The sequence below is a fragment of the Molossus molossus genome, unplaced genomic scaffold (assembly GCF_014108415.1).
Source record: "Molossus molossus isolate mMolMol1 unplaced genomic scaffold, mMolMol1.p scaffold_m16_p_4, whole genome shotgun sequence".
Lineage (NCBI taxonomy): Eukaryota > Metazoa > Chordata > Mammalia > Chiroptera > Molossidae > Molossus > Molossus molossus.
In genome coordinates, this window is record NW_023425377.1 from 50,776,754 (window position 1) to 50,796,155 (window position 19,402).

General features: G+C 41.7%; 1 protein-coding gene across 4 annotated transcripts in view; it reads left to right on the top strand.

Moving 5' to 3' along the window:
* The window catches only part of RNF130 (ring finger protein 130), a 288,916-nt gene that overhangs the window by 257,144 nt on the left and 12,370 nt on the right, over positions 1-19,402 (top strand). The window contains exons 9-11 of one of the 4 annotated variants that reach the window (XR_004956502.1): positions 9,366-9,453; positions 9,558-9,633; positions 10,361-11,330. Coding sequence is in view for 2 of the 4 variants with exons in the window: in XM_036241177.1 (XP_036097070.1) it covers positions 9,366-9,417 (52 nt within the window). In the remaining 2 variants the exon portion in view is untranslated. Of the gene's footprint in view, positions 1-95; positions 135-9,365; positions 9,454-9,557; positions 9,634-10,360; positions 11,331-19,402 lie in introns of those variants that run through there. The other 3 variants (XR_004956501.1, XM_036241177.1, XM_036241179.1) reach the window with 3 other exon arrangements.

The following is a 19,402-nucleotide window of genomic DNA, read 5'->3' on the forward strand; positions in this document are numbered from 1 at the left end:
ATACGCATTGTCCTTCCCCAACAAAATCTCTCCTACACACGGCTTTTTAAAAAAAAAATGATCTATTGGTCACTGATCTATTAATTTTCCTTTAGCCCAAGGTGAGGGGAGACATTTCTGAGGCTTTCTGCAAACAAGAACCCCTGCCTTATATCCACAGAAGAGAATAACAGATGACAGTTATAGATGACAAATTAACATAGGTTTGTTTGTTTGTTTATTATGTATTTATTTATTTATTTATTCATTATTTTTTAATTCTCACCCAAGGACATTTTTCCATTTATCTTCAGATAGGGTAGGAGGGAGGGAGGGAGAGAGAGAGAAACATCAGTGTAAGGGCAACACACCAACTGGTTGCCTCCTGCATGACCCCGACCGGGGCTGGGGACTGAACTGCAACCAAGATACATGCCCTTGACCAGAATTGAGTATGTGACTCTTTGGTCCATGGGCTGATGCTCTAAACGCTGAGTCAAACTGGCCAGGATTGGTTGGTTGTTTTTTTAATCCTCACCGGGGGATATGTTTTTATTGATTATACAGAGAGAGAGGGAGAGAGAGAGAAACATTGATGTGAGTAAGAAACATCAATTGTCTGCCTCCCATACAAGCCTGACCAGGGATCAAACCTGCAACCTAGGTATGTGCCCTGATGGGGAATTGAACCCACTAATTTTTGGGGTACAGAACAATGCTCCAACAAAGTAAGCCACCTGGCCAGGGCAACATATGGTGTTTTAACAATTAAATGTAAACTCTGGTCAGTTTGGCTCAGCAGTTAGAGCTTTGACCCTTGGACCAAGGATTCGTGGGTTCAATTTCAGTCAATGGCACATCCCTCAGTTGCAGTTCATCCCTGGCCCTGGTCGGGGTCCTGCAGGAGGCAACCAGTCGGTGTGTTGCCCTCACATCAATGTTTCTCTATCTCTCTTCCTTCTCCCTTTCTCTCCCTCCCTCCCACTCTATCTGAGATAAATGGGAAAATATCCTCAGGTGAAGATTAAAAAAAAAAAAGAATTAAATGTAACATCCCAGAAGAAAACGCTACACATTTGAAGTTCAGAAATTTCATAAAAGGGTTTCACCAATACTGTCACAGACACTCTAATGGTTACATTTGTAAGTAGTAAGGACCTATGCTTTTGTAAATGTTTCCTGTCTTCATCTTAACCTGACAAGTTTCTCCTAAATGTCTCCACTTGACATAATTCTTTTCCCATTTTATATCTACATCAACAATTCCCTCAAGGCATACACAAGCTTTCATTTGCTCTTTGCTAGAAATGAATCAGAAAACAAGTACTTAACAAAATTTGAGACCAACAATATAGGAGACAGATTATCCAAAAAAGAATATGTGAACCATAATATTCTTCTTCTCCAATATTAGATTATTCTACATCAATGCATACAGATCTGTCTGCACTCTTCTCTTTAATATTAACAAATGCATTTTATATTGAATCAATCTAAATTGATGGACATTTTGGTTTAAAATCTTCATAATCTTTATGAAGGCCATATAACTACTAAAACTGATGATAAACACAAATAGCAAGTGGTGGTTAATTTCTGGGTTCTTGATTGTCTCTTAGTGCGAAAGCCCTTTTTAAAAAAAGTTTTTCAAAGAGAGAGAACCCTAATACACAGAATCAGGAATGAAAGAGGAGAGATAACAACTGACACCACAGAAATACAAAAGATTGTTAACAACTACTATGAACAATTATATGGCAACAAATTCGACAATCTAAGCGAAATGGACAAATTTCTAGAAATACATAGTCTCCCAAAACTAAATCAGGAAGAGATAGAAAACTTGAACAGACCAATAACAACAGAAGAAATTGAAGATGTAATCAAGACTCTCCCAGCAAACAAAAGCCTAGGCCCGGATGGCTTCACGGGGGAGTTTTACCGAACATTCAAAGAAGAACTAATACCCATTCTCCTCAAACTATTTCAAAAAATTCAAGAAGAAGGAAGACTTCCAAACTCCTTTTATGAAGCCAACATAATTCTAATTCCAAAACCAGAAAAATACACAACAAAGAAAGAAAACTACAGGCCAATATCCCTGATGAATATAGATGCCAAAATCCTAAACAAAATACTAGCAAATCGGATCCAGCAATACACCAAAAAAATTATCCACCATGACCAAGTGGGATTCATCCCAGGGATGCAAGGCTGGTACAATATTCGCAAATCCATAAACGTGATACACCACATAAATAAAATGAAGAATAAAAACCACATGATAATATCAATAGATGCTGAAAAAGCCTTCGACAAAATCCAGCATCCATTTTTGATAAAAACGCTCAGCAGGGTGGGAATAGAGGGATCATATCTAGACATAATAAAGGCCATATATGAAAGACCTACAGCCAACATCATACTCAATGGGCAAAAACTAAAAGCATTTCCCTTAAGAACAGGAACAAGGCAAGGATGCCCACTTTCGCCACTCCTATTTAACATAGTACTGGAAGTCTTAGCCACAGCAATCAGACAGGAAGAAAAAATAAAAGGGATCCAAATTGGAAAGGAGGAAGTAAAATTGTCATTGTTTGCAGATGACATGATACTGTACATAGAAGACCCCAAAGACTCCATCAAAAGGTTACTAGACTTAATAAATGAATTTGGCAAAGTAGCAGGATACAAAATTAACGTCAAGAAATCAATGGCATTCTTATACACCAATGATGAACTCATAGAAGGAGAAACTAAGCAAAAATCCCATTTACCATTGCGGGAAAAAAAATTAAGATACCTAGGAATAAACTTAACCAAAGAAATAAAGGACCTATTCGCAGAAAACTACAGGTCATTGAAAAAAGAAATAGAGGAAGATATAAAAAAGTGGAAGTACATACCTTGTTCATGGATTGGGAGAATTAACATCATTAAAATGTCCATACTACCCAAAGCAATCTATAGATTCAATGCAATCCCCATCAAAATACCAACGGCATACTTCACAGAATTAGAACAATTATTTCAAAAGTTCATATGGAACCAAAAAAGACCTCAAATAGCCACAGCAATCTTGAAAAGGAAGAACAAAGTTGGAGGGATCACAATACCAGATTTCAGGTTATACTACAAAGCCACTGTAATCAAAACAGCCTGGTACTGGCACAAGAACAGGCATATAGACCAGTGGAACAGAACAGAGAACCCAGAAATGGACCCAAGGCAATATGCTCAATTAATATTTGACAAAGGTGGCAAGAGCATACAGTGGAGTAAGGACAGCCTCTTTAATAAATGGTGCTGGGAAAGTTGGACAGCTACTTGCAAAAAAATGAAACTAGACCATCAACTTACACCATACACAAAAATAAACTCAAAATGGATAAAAGACTTAAATGTAACTCATGAATCCATAAAAATCCTAGAAGAGACTGTAGGCAACAAAATTTCAGACATCATATGCAGCAGAATTTTTACTGACACATCACCTAAGGCAGTAGAAACAAAGGAGAAAATGAACACATGGGACTACATCAAACTCAAAAGTTTCTGCACAGTGAAAGATACAATCATCAAAATGGAAAGGCTACCCACTGTATGGGAGAGCATAATTGCCAGTGATATATCAGATAAGGGGTTAATTTCCAATACATATAGAGTGCTCATACAACTCCACAAAAGGAAGACAAAGAACCCAATTAAAAAATGGGCAGAGGAACTGAATAGACACCTCTCTAAACAGGACATATAAATGGCTAAGAAACATATGAAGAAATGCTCATCATCACTAATCATCAGAGAGATGCAAATTAAAACAACAATGAGTTATCACCTCACACCTGTCAGAATGGCCGCCACCAACAAATCATCAAACAACAAGTGTTGGCGATGGTGTGGAGAAAAGGGGACGCTAGTACACTGCTGGTGGGAATGCAGACTGGTGCAGCCACTATGGAAAACAATATGGTGTTACCTCAAAAAATTAAAAATTGAACTTCCATTTGACCCAGTGATCCCACTGCTAGGAATATATCCTAAGAAGCCTGAAACACCAACCAGAAAGAATACATGTACCCCCATGTTTGTAGCAGCACTATTTACAATAGCTAAGATCTGGAAACAGCCCAAGTGTCCATCAGTAGACGAATGGATAAAAAAGCAGTGGTACATATACACAATGGAGTACTACGCAGCTGTAAGAAAGAAAGACCTCTTAGTCTTTGAGACTACATGGAGGGACCTGGAAAGTATCATCCTAAGTGAAACAAGCTGAACAGAGAAAGACAAGTTTCATATGATCTCACTTATTTGTGGAATATAATGAACATAACAGTCTGAGGAAGGGGGTAGTCCCAGAGACGCGGAAGTGGGATACAGACTGACAATCCCCTAAATAGGGGGGTGGTGGGGAAGAGATAAACCACAGAATTTATATGCATGTATGCATGAACAGTGGACATGGACAACAAACTGGGGAAAGGGCAGGGAGGGACGGGGAGGGGGGAATCAGTGGGGGGAAAAGGAGAAACATCTGTAACAAAAATTAATTAATAAAAAATAAATAAATTTAAAAAAAGTTTTTATTGATTTCTTAGAAGGGAGGGGAAAGAGATAGAAACATCGATGTGAGAGAAACACATTGATTGGCCGCCTCCTGCATGCCCCCCACTGGGGATCAAGCCCAAAACCCAGGCATGTGCCCTGACCGGGAATCGAAGCAGGACCTTTCAGTCCATGGGATGATGCCCAATCCACTGAGCCAAACCGGCTGGGCATGAAAGCCCTTTTTATTTCATGCTGAGATAGTTCCAAGTTAAAACTAGTTGGACATAAATTTAGTTACCCCTATTTGGGATAGTAGACATCTCAATCAACTCAATTTTTACGTAGTATTTATGGGCACAATGTGAAAAGACTGGAATAAAGTATATCTGAGTTGTACACATAAGTAGTTTATGGTCTAAAAGGGGAAGAAAAATATAAAACAGCAAATAGGATAATACACATAATCAGGTATTTATAGTTTGCAGAGAATTACAAAAATCTCTTTTATTTATTTTTTTTCTTTATTGATTTTAGAGAGAGAAGAAGGGAGAGGGAGAGAAAGACAGAAGAAACATCAATGAGAGAGAACATCAATTGGCTACCTCCTGCATGCCCCCCCCCCCCCCACTGGGGATCTGGCCCACAACCTGGGCATGTGTCCTGACTGGGAATCAAACCAGTGACCTCTTGGTGCATGGGTCGACGCTCAACCCCTGAGTCACAACAGCCAGGCTCTTTTATTTATTTATTTTTTTAATTTATTTTAATTTAATCCTCACCCAAGGACACTTTTGCATTTATCTTCAGATAGAGCGGGAGGGAGAGAGGGGGGAAGAGAGAGAGAGAAACATTGACGTAAGAAAAATACATCGAGTGGTTGCCTCCCACATTACCACAACCGAGCGGGAACAAACTGCAACCGAGTACCTGCCCTTAGCAGGAACCGAACCTGGGTCTCTCTGGTCCGCAGGCCAACGCTCTAACCTTTGAGCCAAATCAGCCAGGGCTTTTTTTAATTACTGCATTTATCAATGTCAGGATTCTAAAGTCTAGAAGGTACTTTAAGCCACACTAAAGGAACTCAAAGCCATTGGTAATAAATTGATTAGGTTTTTGCTTCTGGTAATTTCATTCTAGCGTGTTGCAATCCAACCAACATACTAGCAAAACCCGAAAATATGGAAAAAGCATTTTTTTAAAGACATTGAAGAGCCATAAAAGTATGGTGTAAAATGTAAAAGTGAGAACTTTAAGTACTAAGCCCAGAAAAAAGGAAAGTTCAACACTGGGCATTTCAGACATTTGCTGTATAAACAATAGCTGTGAAGTGGCTAAAATGTGGTAGGTGAAAGACTGAGAGATGAGGAGCTCTTAGGCAGTCTTACTGTGCTTGTGAGACAAAACTTGGGAGTTCAAGGCCCACCAAGGAAAATGAGCCCTCAGCTTTCCACTGGAGTCCCCAAAGGTCTCCACCCTGCAACTATAGGATAAACCAGTATTTGACTAGCCATGCTGAAGACTGAAGCCCAGCTCTGCATCTGCTTAATTTCTAATTGGATTGAAGTGATATCTCCCTTCCTAAGGCAATTAGGAAACCCAATGGAAAAAGATACCACTATTAGCAGCCTCCATTTTTCTCCACATTTTTCATATATAATGTCTAGCAATCCATCAAAAATACCAGGCATACTATTATATATACAATGGACTATTTTTCAGCAATAAAAAAGAATTAAATCTTGCCATTTGTGACAACATGCATGGATGGACCTACATTGAATTTTGTGAAGTGAAATAATGCAAAGAGACAAATACCATATGATCTCACTTATATGTTGAATCTAAAAAAAAAAAAAAAAAACAAAATGAATGAACAAACAAAACAGACTCATAGATACAAAGAACAAGGTGATGGTTGCCAGAGGAGGGGATGTGGGGGAGGTGAAGGGGATTAAGAGGTACAAACTTCCAATTATAAAGTAAACGTCACAGGATATAATGTACAACACGGAATATAGTCAATAATATCATAACTTTGTATGGTGACATGACAATAGACTTAGCGTGATCATATTTTAAGGTATATAAATATTGAATCACTATGTTGTACAACTGAAGATAATATAATATTCTATGTCAACTATAATTTTTTAAAATATGTGTTTTATTGATTTTTTAAAGAGAGAGGGAAGGGGGAGAGAGAGAGAAACACTGATGTGAGAGAGAAACATCAAATGGCTGCCTTCTGCACACCCCCTACTGGGGAACAAGCCCATAACCTGGGCATGTGCCCTGAGCAGGAATAGAACTGGGACATCTCAGTCCATGGGACAACACTCAATCCACTAAGCCACACTAGCCATGCTGTCAACTATAATTTAATAAAGAAAGAATAATAAAAGAAAAAGAAAAAAAATACCAGAAAACCAAATGACCAAAAAAGGAGGAAAAACAAAGAATAGAAATAGATCTACAAGAAATACAAATACTGGAAATATCAGACACAGACTTTAAAATAACTTGAAATATGTTTAGGAAACCAATGACAAGATGGATAACTTTAGCAACTAAAGCTGTAATAATCAAAATGGTATAAAGATAGACAAATGGATTGCTGGAACAAAATAATGCCCAGAAAAAAACATACCTATAGGAGCAATAGATTTTCAACTAAGGTGCCAAGGCAATTCAATGGGGAAAGAACAATTCTTTAAACAAATGATGCTGAAACTATTGAACATATCCTTTGGCAAAAAGATGAACTTCAATCTTTATTTCCCACCATATACAAAAATTTATTTGAAGTGGTTTATCTAAATGTAAGAACTAAAACTATAAAACTTCTAGATGAACATAAAGGATAAATATCTTAATGACCTTGGGTTTGTCAAAGATTTCTTCATTCTGCCCTGGCCGGTTTGGCTCAGCAGTTGAAGCATTGGCCTGCGGACCAGAGAGTCCTGGGTTCGGTTCCTGCTAGGGTCACATACAAAAAAAAAAAAAAGATTTCTTCATTCTGACACAAGAGCACCTGCTATGGAAGGAAAAATCAAATCAGATTTTATCAAAATTTAAAACTTCTGCTCTTCGCCCTGGCTGGTTTGGCTCAGCGGTAGAGCATCAGCCTAAGGTCCAGAGAGACCCAGGTTGGGTTCCTGCTAAGGGCACGTACCTCGGTTGCAGTTTGTCCCCGACCCTGGTTGGGTCATGCGGGTGGCAACCACTCGATGTGTCCCTTTCACGTCGATGTTTCTCTCTCTCTCTCCCTCCCCATTCTATCTGAACAAAAAATGGAAAAATGTCCTTGGGTGAGGATAAAAACAAAACAAACAAACAAAAAAAAACTTCTGCTCTTCTAAACAAAATGGCAAGCCACAGACTAGGAAAAAAGATTTGCAAAACATGTATGTCTGACAAAGGAATTGTGTCCAGAACATATATATATTAAAAACTCTTACAACTCAGTGATAAAAAGACAACCCAATTTTTTAAATGGGCAAAAGATTTAAACAAAATGCTTCATAAAACATATACAATTGGTTGATAAGCACATGAAAAGATGCCAGATATCAGGGAAATGCAAGCACCACAATGAGATACTACCGTACTCCTACTATGGCTAACATGTAAAACATTGACTGCCTAAGTGTTGGTGAGCATGCCAAGGAGCTGGAACTCACACACTGCTGGTAGGATGCTCAACAGTTCAGTTGTTTTAGAAAAGTCAACTTACACCTATGCAGTCTTTCTTTCCTAGGTATCTATCTGAGGGAAATGGCTGTCAGACTCACACACATATTCATAGCAGCTTTATTTGTAAGAACCAATAAATTACTATATGACTTCACTTAAAATTCCAGAAAGATGCAAACTCACCTGCATTTACCTGGGGGTAAGAATAGAATGAATAGAAGGGGAAGTCACTAGGAAGTTTTGGGGGTGATGGAGATAATTTGCTGTCTTGATTCCAGTGATGTTTTCGGGGATGTGTACATAGGTCAAGACTCATCAAATTATACACTTTAAATATGTGTGTTTCATTGTATGTCAGTTATACCCCAATAAAACTGTAAAATGAAACAGTTATTTAATAAATGAAATGTAAGCATGATTTAGCTCTGAATAGCACAAATAGTCAAGTAATGTGAACATTAAATTTTCTTATCAAAATATAATTATGTTGGGGCAATGGAAAAACGTGTGGATGTGGTAAATTGGGGGGAAATCCTCCATAGTGGGGGTTTAGTAGGTAAAGTCTAAGACTGAAAACATTAGGAAGGATCAGCATAGGCATGTTATTTAGAGACATGAAGGTAAATATCCCACGAATCAGTCCAAAGTGGCTGTCTCTGAAAAACGGGGACCACAGAATACCGGTCTTAACACATGTGGGATTAACTGTCTGAACCATGTTAAGATACAACTTTAACATAAATAAAAACCTTGAATGCACTATCAAAGCCTCAAAATAACAACCTCAATCTGCCCAGTGATGAAGCAGCTGTGTGTGCCCCCCACCCCAGACTCAGACAGGAGAAGTGGAAGTTTTCCACATGATCAGGAGTCCCTTGGTCAAAGTCTTCAAGTCTGTAAGTGGAGGCTTTGTAGGAACTCCAGTGGTTAATTTTTGGGGGGCCCGAACATTGAAATTTTCCTGTTTAAAGTGTGCTTAAATTGAGGGATGCCGGAATTCTTTGCATTTCTCTCACAATAAGAACCCAAAATAAAGACACATATTTGAAGATAATCCACCTTCTTTCCTCCAAGGCATGTGAGAAATATAGGAAGTATAAGCCTGATGACCTAGTAAGTCATTTTCTTTGTTCCTTTTCCAGGTGGTCACTTCTTTCATCGAAGCTCTTTGTCCCCTCGGAGCCTGGTGTATGAAACTGAATTCTCCACCATCGAACCTTCTTTGGACATGTATGATGAGAACAAAACCTGATTTTTTTTTTAATGGGCTGTTGGGGATCACATCTTTTGTGATTTGATTTATGATCAACCCTTCTTATTTTGTATTCTGTCAGCATCTGTTTTGGAAGAATGGCAACGCTTTCCAAGCTCAGTTTGGGGCTCGCGGTTAAATTGAATAGTTCCCCTAAGGTGAGGCTTTGAGAACAGTCTTATTTCTCAGGTGACCTGGTGGCACCAAAAGCCCACCCAAAGCTGGCCACTGAACATGGGCCCCAACAAGCCTGGCTGTTTGCAGAAGAGGCAGCCCAGGGGTTAATTGTTGCCTCGTAAATGTGTCTCTGAATAATCACATGCTGTGTCAGGGTAACATGGGCATTTTTAAATACCTTTGTGCTCCCCACTTATGATGCAAACTAACGCCCATGGGCACACTTCTTACTGACACTAACACAAGTTGCTGCTGTGTGGCCCACTCTCTTTTCCTGTCTCTTAATTTACTTCCTCTTAAAGGGCCTCTTTCTGAAGGTTCCTGAGAGAGAGCCTCATCTTTTGTCCTTCCTCTGAGACTGACCACCCAGAGCATGGAGACGGGGCTACAGGCAGGCTGAGCAGGACAGGCAGTTGTCTGTTGTCATAGAGCATGACATAAGGTGACATGTGCTTATGTGACCACCAAAACACTGAAAGCTCTGTCCTGTAGGCCTGTGGACTTATTTGCTTGGCAACTACTGGGTATGTGGGGAAGTGGCACCCAAGAGGCCAGCCTGGCAATGATCTCAGGTGACAGCCAGTGTGTGTCAAAGTCAGAATGGTTCGGAGTGCTTTTTGAGAAGATCACATCACCTCCTTGCTGTTAGACACCAGATAAACACCCTCCTTCAGTCTTCACTGGTTTAACCCAATGCTCTCCCACCAGCCTTGGCATCAGCATGAAGAAGGCAGAGGAACTTACAGAAGAAGATGTGGTGGCCAGCATAGTGCGCATCTGGAACACGTGCTCTTCCCACACACCTGGGATGACAGCAAGTTAACATCACAAGAAACATGCATCTTAAGAGTAATCTCAGCACAGAAACATGATGAGCAAATGTATGAAACAAATCTAAGCATCCTTTTTGCTCAAGGACACACCCTAGTTCAGCCTGTTTCTTCTAGTGACATGAGCCACAAAGAGGTGTGAATGTGCTCAGACCCTCTGATCCTTGTTATGAGAATGGAAACCTCAGTCTCCACATACCAAGAGTTAGACCCAGAAGCAAACCACACAGACCCACATATCCACATGCTGCTGTTTTTATTGACCCTATAGGACAATTTGAGGAGAACACTTGCCCTTTTTCACGTGCACCGGCTTCTCTTTAACAGCGTCTCTGCTTGTGGTTGTTCTAAGATGTCTCAGACACAGTTATGCCTAGAACAAAAACCCTCACAGAACCAGGGTGGTAACAGCCTTTAGGATCATCACTTCTGTGACCAGCAGCATTTTGTTTTTAATCATTTGAAGCTGGAACAGTGCAGATTTTTAAGGTCTTAGCAGCTTTTTCTTTTTACCTTTAACCAAGGGCTTTTGTTTGTTTTCTTTTTATAGTCCTTGCACTATGAAAATATTTTTTATAAAAAACGGTTTCAAGAGAGCACTGTTCATAGACAGGTTTACCACTGGCTTGCGGTGAGAAAATTGAGTTAAGGAGTTTAAACTCGGACTGTCAGGGGCTCCAGACTTGAACCGACGTTTATATTTGGATTGGCTCTTCCCACAGGGAAGAGGGCCTGGTTCTGACCATGTTATCCCCACCACAACCTTGCTTCCCTGAACCAGAATTCAGATCCCAACACAGAATTTTCTTCTGACTTGTACAGTCTTACAAAATTCACATTAAATTTCACTCGAGATACTTCTTTTTTTTTTTTTTTTTAAGACATTTCTTTACTGAAAAGAAATTAAATTACTTGAGAAGAAATTTAAAATTCAAGCCCCTAAAAATCCACTTATTGATATAATATTTGAATTTCTGGTAAATCTGGTGCACATATTCCCTGTTGAATAACCAAGGAGGCATTTCTTACAGGGAGTTCACTCAGAACAGTGCTTTATATCCCAGCTAGACACCCTTTTCCTGAAAATTGTGTCCACTTTCCTGCTCAGCTACGTCATGTCTTGCCTTTGTCAGGAGGGACAGTAGTAACTTCTTCGTGAAGGTATGCACTTTGGGAGGACTGAGGGTGGCATGATTTGTCTCAAATAACAACCTTTTTGCTGGCAGCTGTGCTGAGGGGAAATTCTCTGCTGAGCCACCAGGGACCCTGGCAGGGGCAGAATGCCAGGCTGCTTTCATGAAAGTTTCATGAACACATCTCAACATGGCCACTCCTGCCTCTGAGAAGCTCAATATTCAGGTAGTAGAGTTTATTGGCCAGGCAGACATGGTTAGGGGTACGGAGAGGTGCTTTTTCCACATTTTATGAGCATCTCAGTGGTTGCAAGTCTTATAGCCACCATGGTAATTACCCAGGAAATGTATGATAACCTTTGATCATTTTTTGAGGGGGTATGGTAGGGACTATTTGAGGAATGGAAGGGGCAGAAGAGGTTCGTGCAGTGGACTGCTCTGAGATGAGCCTGGCTCCAGCCTGTCCACTGGCCCAGCTGGGTGCAGAACTGGCAGCTCAAACACAGGATGCATGTGGACTGAGGTCAGGAGCAGCCAGGAATTGAGTTGTGACAGTAAAAATGCAAATGCCTACAATTTGGTGATTTTTAACTTCCTAAGGGAAGAACTTCCCATAGTCCTCCTTTCCTGTTATTTCAGGGAAAGAGGAGAGATGGCTGGCCAGAAAACACCCCAGCTGTCCACAGGAGGAGGCCCAAGCTTAGGATGGCCTGGAGGTGGTGGTGGTGGTAATGGTGGTGTTAGTGGGCAGCATGTATGCTCAGGGTGGCCTGCCTCTTCCCCCTGAGTAGAAGACAAGTTCTACCATCAGGTGGTTAAAAACACCTTGTAAAGTCTGGTGAGCCCCACTTTTTAAGAGAGGCTCTATCTCCCTGCCCCTCCTCAGGCCTGACTTAAGAACATCCATGAGGTACTTCCCTGAACACCTGCCAGCTGCCCATATGCCTGCAACAGCCCAGCTTCAAAAGATTCATCCACACCCTGGTCAGATGGCTCAGTTGGTTGGGGCCTTTTCTGATACACCAAAAAGTTGTGGGTTCAATCCCTGGTTGGGGCACATATAGGAACACGAGAGGCAACAGATTGATGTTTCACATCAATGTTCTTTCTCTCTCTCTAAAATCAATATAAATCCTTGGGTGAGGATTTTTTTAAAAAGAAGATGTGGTGACAAAGGGTTTGAACAAAATAAGATTACTAAATCTAACTAACTTGATGTTTCCTATGGGCTTTATAAGTTCTCATATTTTTATTACCCCTCATGTCCAGTTCTTTCCTTGATCTACATATTAAACAAAACTGGTTTTAACTAAAGAAAAATCAAAATGTTGCCTTGTTGTTAAACTTTATTATTTATGCAGTGTTTCTGCTATAGGCAAACAAGGAGGTCACCTTGACAAGTGGTTGCTGCTTATAAATGTCATGCAACAAAAACACTAATTTCCAGGAAGTAGAATTTAGAAGGAAAAGGGTAGGAGTATAAGGCTAATTTTGTCAACAGACCTTTATTACATTCTCACTATGTGCCAAACACATATACTCAAAGTTCAGGTGAATCCAGTGATCATTAAGATTTTAGTTGTTGAAATCATTAACAACCTACTGGGATGTGAACATTACCAACCAACTGGGATGTGAAACCAGATGAAATGAGGGTGATACATGAAGGAGGGGGTTTCCCAGGGCACACATATCGGGATATAGCGCAGCCGTGGAGAGGCCTGGAAGCACCTGAGGTTGCTGGGAATGCAACACCTTCAATGAAGGCTAGCCAAGGGGGCTTGAGATGGCAAAGGTGTTGGTGTCACTTGCTAGGCAGGGAAGCTTTGCTGAGGGAAGGCCCAAATCTCTGTTCAGAGATGACGTGGGGTAGGTGTGGGCTGGATGGGCACTGCAATGCCTGGGTGCCAGAGACTCCCTAGAGCAGAAAACTTCACAGTTGGGACTTCTGGTCAAGATGGCAGTGTAGGTAAATGCTGTATCACCTTCTCCCACAATCACATCAAAATTACAACTAAGCTACAGAAAAACCACCAGCAGAACCGCCTGAAATCGAGCTGAATGGAAGTCCTACAACTACAAAATTAAAGAAGCTGCCACATGGAGACTGGTAGGAGGGGCGGAGGCACAGAAGGGCTGGTCCCACACCCATGTGTGGTGGATAAAAATCAGGAGGGACACCTCAGCTGGGAAGGTCCTCCCTGAGGAGTGAGGGGTCCCCATCCCACACCATGCACTCAGCTCAGGGTTCCAGTGCCAGGAAGAGAAGTCCCCATAACTTCTGGCTGGAAAAACCAGCAAGAACTGAGGCTGAGGGAGGGTGCAGCTGCCAGGGTGGCAGACGACCGCCATATCTGGAAGTTCAGCAACCTGGCTCACACTATTTGCCCTGCCTTAGTGACTCCCTGAGGTCCTTCCCTACCCAACTTTCAGGCCCACCCAAGCTGTTTCCAAAGGTTTTACCGTAGGATTGGCCTGTCTTGGCTCCTGCTTCAGAGTTTCCTAAAATCTCTCAAATAAGCAACATCTGGTCTCAGCAAGCCCCATACCTCTCATTAAGTGGCCCCAGGCCTGGCACTAGAAGCAACCAGTCTTGGTTCACAACTTGGTTTTTCTGGGCACTTCCAAGCCCAGCACAAGAAGCAGCCATTGGCAGATCACTTTGTAGCTCATCCCAGAGAGAACACAGGCAGTGGCTGACCTTGCCCCGGAGCCAGCACACCCAATGGACAGCTTCAGACCACATCGAAACACCACCACCCAACCACCTCCATAAATAACACACTCAGTGAGTGGACTGAGTGGATACCAGAGCCCGGATGAAGTAACTCTTGCTCTGTGTGGTAGGCTCCTACACAGCTGATCCTCAAGGGAATCAGAGGCCAGTGGTCAGTGGGCACAGCCAGTCCTTGCAGCTGATCAGCCTAAGTAAATCCCTTTCATTGGCGTGCTAACAGCAATCAAGACTCAATTACAACAGAAGGGTATACCTCAAGGGCCCAGATGGGGTGAGCAGGGAAGCCATACTATTGGATCCTACAGGACACCTACAACAATAGGCCACTCTATGAAGCCTAGGAGACATAGCAGCTCTATCACATACATAGAAACAATCACAGGGAAGCAGCCAAAATGAGACAAAGAAAAATGTCCCAAATGAAAGAAAAGAATAAAACTCCAGGAAAAGAATTAAACAAAATGGAGATAAGCAGTAAACCAGATGCAGAGTTCAAAACACTGGTTATAAGGTTGCTCAAGGAACTTGTTGAGACCTTCCAGGAACTTAAGGAGACCTCCAATGAACTTAGAACATCAACAACATCAAAAAGGACCAGTCAGAAATGAAGAACGCACTAACTGAAATAAAGAATAATTTACAGGGAATCAATAGTAGACTAGGTAAAGCCAAGAAGCAAACCATCGATTGGGAATATAAGGAAGCAAAAAACACCCAATCAGAACAGCAAAAAGAAAAGAATCCAAGAAAATGAGGATAGTGTAAGGAGCCTCTGGGACAACTTTAAGCATGCCAACATTCACATCATAGGGGTGCCAGAAGGAGAAGAGAGCGAGCAAGAAACTGAAAACCTATCTGAAACAATAATGACAGAAAACTTCCCCTACTTGGTGAAGGAAACAGACATACAAGTCCAGGAAGCACGGAGAGTCCCAAGCAAGAGGAACCCACTAAGGTCCATATCAAGACACATCATCATCAAAATGCCAAAGGTTAAAGACAAAGAGAGAATCTTAAAAGCAGCAAGAGAAAAGAAGTTCATTACCTACAAAGGAGCTCCCATAAGACTTCCAGCTGATTTCTCAAAAGAAACTTTGCAGGCCAGAAAGGAGTGGCAAGGTGATGAAAAGCAACAACTTACAACCAAAGCTATCATTTAGAATCAACGGACATATAAAGAGTTTCCCAGACAAGAAAAAGCTAAAGGAGTTCATCACCACCAAAGTGGTATTATATGAAATGTCAAAGGGTCTTCTTGAAGGAGAAGAACAAAAATATGAGCAATAAAATGGCAGTTAATACATATCTATCAATAATTGAGTCTACAAACAAAATGAGCAAGCAGTCCAGAAACAGACTCACAGATACAGAGAACTTTTTGTTGCTTGCCAGATTGGTTGGGGCTGGAGTGATGGGTGAAAAAGATAAAGGAATTAAGAAGCACATATTCGTTGTTAGACTGATGAACCTCAAAGGGAAGGGGGGAGGGAGGGTGAGATAAGATAAACCAAAGAACTTCTATGCATATGCATAACCAATGAACACCAGCAATAGTGTGAGGAAGGAGAGGGGGGTGGGACTGAGGAGGAGTGGGTCAATGGGGAAAAACATCTGTAATACATTCAACAATAAAGATGATTTTTAAAAAGAAAAAAGGAAATGAAAACTTCACAGTTGGGCCTGAGATCAGGGTCTGACTGAAAGTGGAAAAGGAGGGAGCCACAAGATTGAAGTAGAAGCCCAAGTTGCTAGTCTTGGTTACTGGGTAGGTGTTGGTGGGATCCAGGGAGAGCCCTTGCTGGGGCACTTTGGATCTCAGGGCTGGCGGGGCCTCTAGAGGTGGGCATGGACATACAGCTCTGGATTCTCCAGCAGAGGTTTGGTAAGGGAAGAATGATCAGGGCCTGGCCCCTCTGCATCAGCATTCCTGAGAAGTTGTTTTAAATGTACATGTCACCTATACCTAGCGAAGTAGTCTCCATCTAGTTGCAGTCCCTTGGGTGCCCCAAATCTCGCCTCTCTTCCCCCACCTCTCTCTCTCTCTCTCTCTCTCTCTCTCTCTCACACACACACACACACACACACACACACACACACACACACACACACAGTATGTACACATGCATTCTCCTTCCCACCCACACTCACTGGAGTTAGAATCCCAGAGTGAGTGAGTAGCTGTGCCTGTTCCCTTATCTCAGATGATAATGGAAGCCAAGTGGGGCTCTAATTGCCCAGTGACATGAGAGCCAGGGTTAGGGTAAAGCCCTGGGGAGACTGACATTAGGTGTGAGAAGAAGGAGCTGCTGACAGCAACCAATTTGGAAAAACCACTGAGTATAATTTCCCTATTCAAGAAAGGTGGGGTTTACTCTGTGCCAGAGACAGACCAGCTGGCCCTCACCCACTCCCAGAAAAAAGTTTGGGCTCAGACTCAGCATTTGCTCCTAGCTCCACACATGAGTAAGGATGCAGTTGTTACAAGTGAGGTGCATCAAGTTTTGCCTTTTCTTTTGGCTTCATTGGTAAATTATTCCAAAGCCCACTGGACCAAGGATGAGTGTTGAGTGTATGTATTCACATAATACCCATTGACACAAGTGAGGTCCTGTCAGCAGGACTGTAAAATGCCTTATATAGTTTAGGTATCCTAACATCAGAGAAAATACAGAAGGAATGACATGGCCCTGGCCGGTTTGGCTCAGCGGTTAGAGCGTCGGCCTGCGGTCCGGAGAGACCCGGGTTCGGTTCCCGCTAAGGGCACGTACCTCGGTTGCAGTTTGTCCCCGGCCCTGGTTGGTTGTGCGGGTGGCGACCACTCGATGTGTCCCTTTCACATCGATGTTTCTCTCTCTCTCTCTCTCTTCCTCTCTCTCCCTCCCACTGTACCTGAACAAGAAATGGAAAAATGTCCTCGGGTGAGGATGATAAAAAAAAAAAGAAAGAAAGAAAGAATGACATGGAGGTGAGGTGACTGAGCTGTGCCTGCATGGAATTCTGCTTTCCTTACTGTTCTGTGAAACATGAACAGAGCTCAGGAGCCTGTGCTTTGCGGGGAAGAGTTTCTCTTGCAAAGTCCATGTCTCTGATTGGCCACCTCACTGCTCTGCGGCTCCAGGTCCCCAACTCACACCCAGTTCTTGAAAGACTGGGTAACGGGGGCTAAGGCAAGGTCAGGAGCCCCTTTGTGTCCATGGGCTCCTCTGGGGTATTGGTCAAATCCGGACGTTTGCTCTTTTTTTTTTTTCCTTATCTTTATTGTTAAATGTATTACATATGCTCCCCCCTTTTCCCTCTATTGACCCCTTCCTCCCCTCTCCCATCCCCTTCCTGCCTTCCCCACACTATTGTTTGTATCCATTGGTTATGCATATATGCATAGAACTTCTTTGGTTTATCTCTTTCCACCCTCCCTCCCCACTTCCCTTTGTGGTTTATCAGTCTAACAACCAATTTGTACTTCTTAATCCCTTCACCTTTTTTGCCCATCCCCCCAATTCCCCTCCCATCTGGCAACCAACTAAAAGTTCTCTGTATCTAGAGGCTGTTTCTGTTCTGTTTGTTCATTTTGTCTATAGATTCAATTGATGATAGATATGTTGTTGTTCTTTAATCCTCACTCGAGGATATTTTTTCATTTATTTTCTGACAGAGAGAGGAGACATAGAGAGAGAGAGAGAAACATCGATGTGAGAAAGACACACCAACTGGTTGCCTCCTGCACAACCCCAGGGCCGGGGACTGAACCAAACCAAGGTACATGCCCTTGACCCGAATCAAACCTGCAACTTTTTGGTTCACAGGCCAGATGCTCTAACCGCTGAACCAAAATGGCCAGGGTGATGGATATGTATTTATTGCAATTTTATTGTTCATATTTTTATTCTTCTTGAAGAAGTCCCTTCAACATTTCATATAATACTGTTTTGTTGGTGATGAACTCCTTTAGCTTTTTCTTGTCTGGGAAACTCTTTATATGTCCATCACTTCTAAATGATAGCTTTGCAAGACAGAGTAATCTTGGTTGTAGGTCATTGCTTTTCATCACCTTGAATATCTCTTGCCACTCCTTTCTGGCCTGCAAAGTTTCTTTTGAGAAATCAGCTGATAGTCTTATGGGAGCTCCTTTGTAAGTAATGAACTGCTTTTCTCTTGATGCTTTTAAGATTCTCTTTGTCTTTAACATTTTGCTTTTTGATGATGACATGTCTTGATGTGGGACTCTTTGGGTTCATCTCGTTTGGGACTCTCTGTGCTTCCTGGACATGTATGCCTGTTTCCTTTACCAAGTTAGGGACATTTCTGTCATTTTTTTCAAATAGGTTTTCAATTTCTTGCTCTCTCTCTTCTTCTGGCACCCCCATGATACAAATGTTGGCACATTTGACGTTGTTCCAGAGGCTCCTTATTCTATCCTCATTTTTTTTTTTTATTCTCTTTTCTTTTGTTGTTCTGATTGGGTGTTTTTTGCTTCCTTATATTCCAAATCAATAGTTTGCTTCTTGGCTTCATCTACTCTACTATTGATTACCAGTAAATTATTCTTTACTTTATTTAGTGCATCCTTCATTTCTGACTGGTCCTTTTTGAATTTTTTATTTATTTTTTATCCTCACCCAAGGACATTTTTCCATTTTTTATTCAGATAGAGCGGGAAGGAGAGAGAGGAAGAGAGAGAGAGAGAAACATTGACGTGAAAGGAACACGAGTGGCCCCCACCCGCATGACCTAACCAGGGCTGTGGACAAACTGCAGCCGAGGTACATGCCCTTAGCGGGAACCAAACCTGGGTCTCTGTGGACCGCAGGCCTACGCTCTAACCACTGAGCCAAACTGGCCAGGGCCTGACTGGTCCTTTTTTATGTTGTTGATGTTCTCACTAAGATTTTTTTATAACCAGTGTTTTGAACTCTACATTTGTTAGATTGCTTATCTTCATTTCATTTTGTTCTTTTTCTAGAGTTTTGTTCTGTTCTTTCAATTGGGACATATTTCTTTGTCTTCTCATTTTGGCTGCCTCCCTGGGTTTGTTTCTATGTATTAGGTAGAG